Here is a 10,670-nt window from a genome sequence, read left to right as displayed (position 1 = left end):
TACAGAACCAGCCCTTTTTATTAACCCCAAAACAAAAGATCTGATGTCCAGTTCCAAGAGTCGATCCAACTGTACTTTAGCCTTCTGGGAGGCAGAAGTCTGCCAACTTCAGCTCTTTGGGGCATGACTCACACTGTCCACTTCAGGCACCTGCATGTAAGAGACAGCAGAAGTTTCAGAAGAAAGCCTATGAGAAGATCAGACTATGGGAGCCGTTAAGCATTTATATGGGGGGAGAACAATTACAGAAAAGACCTTCAGCAGCATGGCTAGGAATCATCTCAGGTGCTGTACTCAGCCTGCAAATTCCCTGAAGACGCGAGTTCAAATCTTACACCCGTCAGTAAACATTTATATATTGGAAAATGTGGAGATAAGGACAACCAGTAACGAACAAGAGGTTTTCCCTATGAGAAAACAGTTGGGCACTGGAAACTTAAGTTTTTAAAGAAAAGATGACTGGTGGAGATAAACGATGATAGAGGTTTTGCACGGTAGGGAGAAAGTGGGTCGAGCCCACTTTTTCTTCCTATCATAATATTAGAATTTGGAGTCACCCAGTGAAACTGGTGGGGAACAGATTGAAGATGGCTGCAAGGACGCACTGCTTCATGCAGCGCATGATTCCTGTGCAGAATTCACGACCACAAGATGCGGTGATAGCCACTAGCTTAGAGCCTGATCGTATGCCAGTGCAGCCCTGGCAACCACCGTTGTTCAAATGCTGTAAAGCCTGTTGCTGCCAGTGGTAAGTTCACTGCTCCAGTACCAGTTGGCGCTGGGCCTCAGCACCAGGTGGACGTACCATGGGAGCACTGGCTGGTAAGTTGCCCCGCCAGGCATTTTCAGGTGGGAGGAGGGTGGACCGAGGAGAGGTCCATGGTATACAAGGTCAGCGGGACAGTCGGTGTCTTGCAAGACCAAACTGAACGTGAAGAGGGAGTGAAAAGGGAGAGGGATTGAAAAGTTTCCAAGATTGTGCAGAGTCCAGCTTGTGGAATAAATGCTAAATAAAAGCAGCAGCCTCAAATAAAATGTTCCTTAGCACCCCAGGTTGAATTGAGGTGCCCCTGACATGAATCTTTGGTTAAAGGTTTGCATTAGAAATGTATTTATGCTCCTTTTGTCCTAGGAATGCTTTAAGCCCAAGTTAGATTTAGCTTTCTTCTTTGCACTGTTCCCCCCTCCCCTGTCCTTTGCTTGGAGAAACCACATGGAAACTTCCTGAAGTGGTTGCACTTGCATAACTGAGGCATGGCACACACATGGAGACATCCTGCCTACAGAGAAAAACAAGGCCATTTAAGCCAACAGAAGAGCAATGAACTCAAACAAAACCGACTGTGAATCATCAAACTTTGGGGGCATGAAAGAAAAAGACAAAGGGGCCCTTATAACTCAGATTTGAAGATCCAATGAATAGCCATCACAGTGGTTCTCAAACCTTTTACCGCCGCAACCCACTTTGTTGGTTGCACCCCAAAATGCAAAACCGCATGGCATTCTGGGACGCAAAATGGTCAATGAAGTGGGTCACACACTGGCACTACCTGGAAGCCACACGGCATTCTGGGATGCAATGTGTCCCCAAATTCCTTGCCGCTTTAGGTAGTACCAGCACCATAACCCACCAAAAATCAGATCATGACCCACTTGCGGGTTGCAACCCACACTTTGAGAAATGTTGGCCTAGCACAATTTTATACAACAGTTATTGTAAATATAACCACATGAACAGATTTTTGTCTGATAGCATTTTATCCCCCCCCCCATAAATAATACTGTAAACCTATGCCTGACTCTTATTTTTGCAAATATCAGCTTTCATTGGGGTATGCAGCAAGCTAACAGGCCAAGGTCCCTAGAATTTACAAATTTCAGTAAACATGTAAGTACATTTTTATGTATTTCTGAACAAATGTGGTAACAAAAACATGTTTAAAAAAATCCACAAATACGTGTCAGCCTTTATGACAGTCATTCCAGTAATTAATTAAAGCTAAATCATACGTCAGTACACAATCCCAAGTTCATCAGCCGATTCCTTGCCCATCATTTCACAAATGTCCACCCTGAGCATCACTTCTAAATATTTTGTTGGCACCATTCATGCAGGTGTCATTCACTAAGATTTCTGGCCTTGAGCTCAGTGTTCGAATGTAGAATTAAACACCTGGTCCAATCTCCACTTTGTCTGCAGTTTTCTCAAACTACATTCAGACCTCATGAGGGCATGCTTACCTTAGCTCATTACTAGAAAAACACTTCTGCTAACCTGTCTGCCCTAGAACACCTATCTCTTCCCGTTATTTGTGGTCCTCAAGTAAAATAATTGCTCACTTCCAAAATGCTTCCCTGTCTGTTTGCCCGAAAGTGATGCCCGATCTCCATGGGCAAATGAATGGGTATTTACAAGTCAGCTTTACCTTGTTTCCTGGTGGGTGCCCAAGCATTTGACGCAGCAATAGCGGGCCCCACAAGATACACATATATAGTTTGAAGGGAAGCCACACACACTGCAGAAGTGGCGCTGGGGGAGGTTGGAAGGAGGAGCGCATGCCGTCAGGTAGTTGGGTCCTTCACTCGCATTCAGGTTCTGTGTGGAAGGGAGGGAGAGAAAAAACAGAAAGACTCATCTGTGAAATCAAGGCCCTGCACTGATGGGCTGCTAAAAACGTCTTTATAATTCTACCCCCTTTCGTCTCGTCCTCTCAATCCTGCCTGTGTCAGCAAGTAACACAGTGGCATTGCCATGATTATGGAAATGTATCTCCTGGCCCTGTGCAACCTCGGAGCCTGGCAAGGGGCATGAAGGAAAGTGGGAAGGAAAGTTTGCTAGCAGGTATTTTAAGGCAAGCGAGCCATAAGGCAAAGGAGACCTCCTCCGCAAATGCAACATGCACAAAAGACTGGAGCACGGAGGGAGAGAGAAAGAATGAAGAACAAGGTGAGGGCAAGTTTTTCCTCTCTAGCTCCAAGGGCAGAAGTTAGGGGGAGCAGGAGCTGAATCTTGGTGCACAGATTCACTGACAGCAACCTAATTTGCTATGAAAAGTCATACTGTGAAATCTAAAAAAAATATTATTTTCCTATTTTCCATAATGTATTTTGCTCCCATTCTGACTTGTAAGATTTTTAGCAGACACTTTCCTGCACTTCCAAATATTGCCACAAACCATGGGGGCTAGAAATTTAGTTTGTTTTGTTTTTAAAAGGCAACATTTACAAGTGGTAAATTCTGCAGCCACAACCAGTTTGGAAGCTTTGGGTTCCATCACTGTAGGCCTCTAGACTGCTAATCAATTCGTTCAGAGGCTGCACAGAAAACATACAAAGCACTTCCTATTTTTGTTGTGTGTTTGCTTCAAAAGTTAGATTTTAAGACTCTGATATTCAGTTTACAATGTTTAAAAATGTTGATTCAGGGAAAGAATAGGAAAGAAAACAAATGAACAATACAAGCCACAGCCAGTTCTCGAAATGGGAAGAGAAAGAGGCACCTGCTCCTCCAATAAAGCTTGGAAGTTTTTCCGGAAACGCAACTTGAAATGGTCACCACGGGTTTTCTTCTTCTTTTTCCCTGTAAATACAGCACATACAGAGAGAGGGGGGTATTGATCTTAAGTTAAAACTAGCTCAGGTTGAAGAATGTTAAGACAAAAAGTTTAAAACAGTGGTTCCCAAACTTTTTAGCACCAGGACCCATTTTTTTAAACAACACTCTCTTAGGACCCCTTTAGAAAAGAAGATCTAGAAAGAAATAATATTTTATTTATTTATGTCAAAGTAATAATGACCAGAAAAAAGACCCTCAAAAATTTACCTCCCTATACTTACACATGCTTGCAAACTTCAGGAGCTCAGCTCCTTGCAGGGCAATGAGCAGCAATCCTGCAAACTGCAGGAGCTGAACTCTTTTGCAGAGTAATTGGCAACTACAATATCTGATTTCTGAACAGCTTCAAGGCTTGAGGTAATTAGTTATTTGATCTTCCCATTATCCTTTGGCAACCTACTAAACAGCTGGTTGTGACCCACCAGTGGGTCCTCCTGACCCACAGTTTGAGAACCACTGGCTTTGAACAACAGAGCCCAAGCAAGCCTAAAATGAGAAAACAAGAGAGGCAGAGCTTAAAAAGAAAGCTCCCAGAATTATAGGATTGGCTGCTGCTGGAGAGTACTTGAACCACTGACCTTTGGTCCAAGCCAGCAGGATTATGTCCTTACTCACTTTGGCTATGGCAGAAGGCGACTGAAGGCGCAATCCTAACCCCTTATGTCAGTGCTTTCCAGCACTGGCATAGCGGTGCCAGTGGGATGTGTGCTGCATCCTGCAGTTGGGTGTAATTCACGGAGGCCTCCTCAAAGTAAGGGTATGTTTGTTTCCTTACCTCAGAGCTGCATTGCCCTTAAGTCAGTGCTGGAAAGCACTGACAAAAGGGGTTAGGATTGAGCCCTAAATTGTGCCTGAGGAAAAAGCCCCCATGTCCTGCCCTTGACAGAACTACAGCAACCAACTTCTGAGAGGGACTTCTGAGTCCTATTTTCACAGGGTTCACAGTGAGTGGCAGGACACACCAAAGGACATTTTCTCTTTGGGTCACACGTCACAGTACAAGGCATGTCCTTTGTTGGGTTTTCTTTTCCGTGTTTCCCTCAGGAACTAAGAAAAGTCTCTGTTTCCTGTGCAAGACAACAGGAATTCTTGCTTGGCAGTTTATATTGGCTAAAGATTTGTGGTACTGTATTGTAGCAACATTTGATTTTAAGAGCTTGATTTGCAAGTCTTTCAAGTTCCTTGATCCTTATAGTTGAAAGGCTATACCTGTATGCTCACTCAGAAGTAAGGCCCATTGTATTCAATGCAGCTTACTCCAAGCAAAGTCCAGAAATCTAGCCCTGACATAGTTTCCCTGCATTCCCCCTTTCTCTCACTCCTCCTCTCCCTACTTCCCAATCATGAGGAATGAATTTGATAAGAGAATCTCTAGTAGGGGAAGGAAAGAGAAACATTATGACAGCCATTTTCTTTTCTTTTTTCCTTTTTTCTTATTATTTTCCAAAAAACAAACACATAACAAACACAAACTCAACACACAACACACAAGCACACCATTGGAGGGTGCAGGCAATCGTATATCACTGTATCTAATCAATCAATACATATCTCCTAATCTTGTTCCTCTTCTAGTATAGCCTCTTAATATCATTTTGACAGCCATTTTCAACATTATTCTTCTCATGGCACACTGACCTCTATGGTCTTTGCCTTGCGTGATGTCACTTCTGGGAGACTCTTCTGGGTTCTGTTTCTAGGACAGCTGCCTAGTTCAAATTGCCTGTCTTGAACCACTGACTTTTGGTCTAAGCCATCAAAGGAAGACGGACAAACAATTTGTTACTACAGACAGTAGCCCTAGAAACAGGAGCTGCAGAACCCAGAAGTCAATTTCAGCCATTTGCAACCGCTGTACTCCAAAACCTCATGGCACACCTGTGGACCTTTTGCGGCACACTAGTTGAAACTCACTGCACTAAGAGGCTTAGGTGAAAGTTAAAAGGCCGCTGCCACAAAAACTCACCTGTTTCAGCATCATCGTCAAACTGCGGCAAGCGCTTCACAAGCTGGGGCATGTTGGCGTGAGGGTCATCCTGGAAGTTGTCATTCTCCAGAGCCTCCAACTGACGGTTGAGGCGCCGCTGGCGGGTGGCCCGGTCCAAGATACGCCTCTGGCTGGGGTCCTGGGACCGTGCTGAGCAGGGAAGAAGAAAGGGGTGAGGTGCACTGTGGGAGATATTGGTCTTTAAACAACAATCCTACCACAAGAGCACATGTGTTCTTCTTAACAGAGCTAACATCTTTGACTATTCAACTAGAATCATACATCTCACACAGGTACTCCCCACACTGTGAAGATCCAGCCTATGCATTTCCTCTGCCCCCTTTTTTATAATACCAAAAGGCCACTTCTTACCATATCAGCTAAGAGTTTGAACAACATATCTGGCACTATCTTGTGGTGGGGAGCTGGTATCTTCTACATGAGAGCAAACCTTTATGCTATTCCTAGGACACTGCCTTACACCAAATCAGACCACTGGTACATTTAGGTCAGTATTGACAACACAGACAGGCAGCAGCTCTCCAGGATTTCAGGTGGAAATTCTTCTTTGCCCTACCTAGAGATGCTGCTAGGGAATGAACCAGGGACTTAGGAAAGTATGCAATCTACCACTGACCTACAGCTCAGGGTGGAAAGTGTCTGCTTTAAAGGACCAGCATACATGTTACATCACAACATTTGCAAGGCATGGCCAATTATCAAACCTGGGAGATTCTAATCACAGCTCTCCACAAGTTTATTGCCCACCTCATAAGATCTTCTAGGAAGGCTCGTTTGTGGATTCCACACTTGTTGGAAATATGGCACACACTGGCTCATGACAGGAGCTTCTTGGCAGTGGCCTCTGTACTGTGGAACTCCCTTCACCTAGAACAGTTTTCCTCAAACCATGAGTTATGACCCCAATGAGGTCACAAAGCCTCATCTGGGGGTTCACAGCAAACTTTCAAAGCCTGTGTAAGAGAGGGCTTGGATCCAATCCAATAGAAGTACTGCCCTACCAAAAGTGAATTCTTTATACAACCTTGCACAGCCCCTTCTTGCTGTCTTGTCCCTCAGCTCCTGCCGCCTCACAGGGTTGTTGTGAAGACAAAAGAGGTAGAAGGAAACGGGGTGGGAATGGGTGGATCAGATCCAGGAAGGGGGCAGCAGTTCCCTAGTCTAATACTTTTTTACTGGGGTCATGGCACAAAAAAGGTTGAAGATCACTGCCCAAGAAGTATGGCTGACACCCTCCTTACACATTTCCCCTACCACTTGAAGTCTTGGCTTTTTCCATCAGGCCCTCATAGACTTTCTAAGTGAGTTGCTCTCTCTCTGCTGTGGTATTTCTGATTGATCTTATTTGCAGTTCCCCATTACTCCTTTAATTCTAAATTTTGTTGTAAGCTGCCCTAAATTGCTGCAAGAAAGGCAGGACACAAGTTTTTAAAGTAAATAAACAAAATAATACACATGAATACAATGTAAACAGTCCGGTCCAAAAGTCACAAAATGCCAAGACATACACTCTGACAATTCTGCACATGTTCAGAGACACACTACATGTTAAGCCCTAGAACAGTGGTTCTCAAACTTTTTAGCATCAAGACCCACTTTTTAGAATCACAATCTGTTGGGACCCACTGGAAGTGATATTATTAATCAGGAAGTGATGTCATTGCTGGAACTGTCATCATCAATTCAGGCTTGACACTAAGTCGCAATCAGCCAAAGGTTCCATTACACAGTACACCTGTGCTGTTATTTTGCATAGCTTGGAATTCAAACATTACAGTTCAGAAGTCAAAGCAGAATGCAGTCTTGGATCCTTCTCCAACCACATAGCCCTTCCTCCTTTTAGCACCCCATCTTCCTACCTATTCAGAGCAAAGCACCATGCCCCTCTCCCACTGAAAGCCTGCCCTGCCCAGCAGCTCTGTACCCTGTATGTTCAACTGTGTATTTTCAATGATGGCAGAGCTAGGTGCTATGCAACCTACCTGAAACTGGTTCACAACCCACCAAGTGGGTCCCAACCTACATTTTGAGAAACACTGATCTAGATAGAGTGTTTCTGAACATGGAGGCTTCACTAAACCAGTGGTTCTCAAAACTTTTCAGCACTGGGACCCACTTTTTTGAATGACAATCTGTCAGGACCCGCTAAAAGTGACGTCATTAACCTGGAAGTGTTGTCATTGCTGGACATGACATCATCACACCTAAGCTGTGAGCAGCCTGTATTTTCAGCTCAGTATTTTCAACGGTGGCTGAGCTAGATGCTGCTGTGCGACCCACCTAGTGGGTCCTGACCCACCATTTGAGATATACTGTCCTAGACTAGCTTTCAACACATACTCCAGTGGGTTCCCAGATCAAAGTTACAGTTACAAGTTAGCAGAACAAAGTTACAGAAAACACAGCAGGGAACGGGGAGGTGGAGAGAGGCAGGCCCTGGAATGAGCTTGATGATCCCAGGACGCCCTACTGTTTGGAGAGAGCTGCTGATTTCAAAATGCAACACAGTGCAAATGCAGAGCCCATAATAATCTGTTCTCCCACCAGACTTTGCAATGAAAACCACTTTCTAAACCAAAAAGCACCACTCAGTCTTTTCTCCGTACCTGACACCTTCTTCTCCACCATGCTGCAACGACACAAAGGGCTGCAGTCCCCACTAGGTCCCTAGCACAGAGAAGCAACAGCCATTCTCAGCCCACCGCCGCCATCTTACTAGAGGCACCTGAATTCCGCCTGCACTATACGTCACGCCTCCTGTGACGTCATTCCAGGGCTGGCAGGTCTTTTGCCTGCTGCTTTCTCCCAGCCCAGAAAGACATCCCTGGGTCTTAAAACCCGCCGGATTTTGCAACAGACTGTTTCCAATTGCTAGTTTCTTTTGCCCTAAGGGAGAAGGGAGGGATTAATCAGAAAGGGAGTGAAAGCTCATCTCACCTCAACCTGGGAAACTCTATTTCTGAGGTTCAAAGGCGGGACACGGTGAAATCACAAGACAAGTGTTCTTTGGGGCATGTGCAGAGTGCCTTTTTAGCTCCAGTAGAGCCACAGACAGCAACGCCCTGGATGCCAACCGAAAGCGCAAAACACTTTAGGTTTCAATCCTAGTCACACTTACTTGGAAGTAAACCTTATTGACTATAATGGGACTTACCTCTGAGTAGACATGCATAGGATGGGGCTGTTAGAAGGTTTTGCAGTTATGACTTTTCTTAGGCTGGGGAAGGCATAATGGGACTTGCTTCTGAGTAGGAAGGCATAGGATTGGGCTCTTAACCCGCTGATATAAGAATTTGCCATCGCAGGTATTGAGTTCAGTTAGTGTCATTGTTCTCAGTGGGGCTTCCTCCCACCTAAACGTGTACAGGACTGCAGGTCTACAAGCCCACCGTCTTTTAAGATCCCAATCCTATGCATATCCACTCAGGAGTAAATCAATGGCGCTTAAGCGTGGTTCCTGGTGTGCAGCAGAGTGAAACTGCAAACAAAGCGACTGTATCACACGAAAAAGGAAGGAAGACCTCGCATTGATACCAGCAAGACCCGGGATCAGAGAAAAGTGGAGGAATTTGCACAAGCGCTTGAGGAATCTCTTCCAGGCCCGGCCGACGCAAACGCATCCAGCAGATGGGAACATTTCAAGAATACCGTTTACAACACCGCCTTGTCCATATTCGGCAAGAAGACCAACAAGGCGGCAGACTGGTTTGAAGCCCACTCTGAGGAGTTGACACCAGTCATTGAGGAAAAGAGGAGAGCTCAAGCAGCATACAAGGTCTGTCCCAGTGAGCGCAACCTGCAGGTCCTCCGAACTGCTCGCAGCAAAGTCCAACAGACTGCCAGGAGATGTGCTAACGACTACTGGCTCCAGCTCTGTTCCGAGATACAGATAGCAGCTGACACGGGCAACATCAAGGGGATGTATGATGGTATCAAGCAGGCCCTAGGTCCAACACAGAAGAAAATTGCCCCTCTGAAGTCTGCCACAGGCGAGGTCATCCAGGATCGGGCGCAGCAGATGGAACGCTGGGTGCAGCACTACTCTGAGCTATATTCCAGAGAAAATGTAGTCACCGAAGAAGCACTGAACAACATTGAGTGCCTGCCTGTGCTGGAAGAGCTTGACAGTGAACCAACCCTAGAAGAACTTCACGTGGCCCTGGACTCCCTTGCCTTTGGCAAGGCACCTGGAAAAGACAGCATCCCTGCTGAAGTCCTAAAATGCTGCAAAGAGATCATCGTCACTGAGCTGCATGAAATCCTCTGTCTCTGCTGGAGAGAAGGTGGAGTACCTCAAGACATGAGGGATGCAAACATCATCACGCTGTACAAGAACAAAGGTGACAGGGGTGACTGCAACAACTACCGCGGCATCTCTCTCCTTAGCGTTGTAGGAAAGCTGTTTGCCCGAGTTGTACTAAAGAGGCTCCAGGTACTTGCAGAGAGCGTCTATCCAGAATCGCAGTGTGGATTCCGAGCCAACAGGTCCACCACTGATATGGTATTCTCCCTTAGACAACTGCAGGAGAAATGCAGGGAACAACGACAGCCACTCTTTATAGCCTTCATAGATCTCACAAAGGCTTTCGACCTGGTCAGCAGAGACGGCCTCTTCAAGATTCTCCCCAAGATTGGATGTCCACCCAGGCTCCTCAGCATCATCAGATCCTTCCACAAGGACATGAAGGGCACTGTTGTCTTCGATGGCTCCACATCAGACCCTTTTGACATCCGAAGCGGAGTGAAGCAGGGCTGTGTTCTTGCACCAACCTTGTTTGGGATTTTCTTCGCTGTCCTGCTGAAGCAGGCCTTTGGAACTGCAACAGAAGGCATCTATCTCCGGACCAGATCAGACGGAAAGCTCTTCAACCTCTCCAGACTGAGAGCAAAATCCAAAGTCCAGCTGAAATGTCTGCGTGACTTCCTCTTTGCCGACGATGCAGCTGTCACTACCCACTCTGCCAAAGATCTCCAGCAGCTCATGGATCGTTTTAGCAAGGCCTGCCAAGATTTTGGACTGACAATCAGCCTGAAGAAAACACAGGT

At 45.8% G+C, this 10,670-nt stretch overlaps 1 protein-coding gene across 1 annotated transcript; it reads right to left on the bottom strand.

The window, feature by feature from the left end:
* ZNHIT1 (zinc finger HIT-type containing 1) lies at window positions 1–8,368 on the bottom strand. The gene is made up of 5 exons (XM_066628804.1): window positions 8,231–8,368; window positions 5,583–5,753; window positions 3,501–3,580; window positions 2,427–2,596; window positions 1–150 (listed from the first exon to the last, which is right to left on the bottom strand). Exons 1-5 carry the CDS (start codon window positions 8,250–8,252, stop codon window positions 129–131), a joined length of 465 nt encoding a protein of 154 aa, XP_066484901.1. The 5' UTR covers window positions 8,253–8,368; the 3' UTR covers window positions 1–128.
* Window positions 8,369–10,670: the final 2,302 nt, after the last annotated feature.

Source organism: Tiliqua scincoides, chromosome 5 (genome assembly GCF_035046505.1).
Source record: "Tiliqua scincoides isolate rTilSci1 chromosome 5, rTilSci1.hap2, whole genome shotgun sequence".
Classification (NCBI taxonomy): Eukaryota; Metazoa; Chordata; class Lepidosauria; order Squamata; family Scincidae; genus Tiliqua; species Tiliqua scincoides.
Note: the sequence above shows the minus strand (reverse complement) of the source record. Positions and strands in the feature narration are given on the sequence as shown.

Bases quoted from the DNA above. Each gene is read 5' to 3' on its own strand.
- ZNHIT1 (XM_066628804.1), bottom strand. From the start codon at position 8,252: ATGGTGGAGAAGAAGGTGTCAG. The intron at 3,581-5,582 runs GTGAGTTTTTGT...CTGTATTTACAG, and splicing joins TGACGATGATGCTGAAACAG to GGAAAAAGAAGAAGAAAACC. The intron at 151-2,426 runs GTAAAGCTGACT...TCTTACATGCAG, and splicing joins GGCACCCACCAGGAAACAAG to GTGCCTGAAGTGGACAGTGT.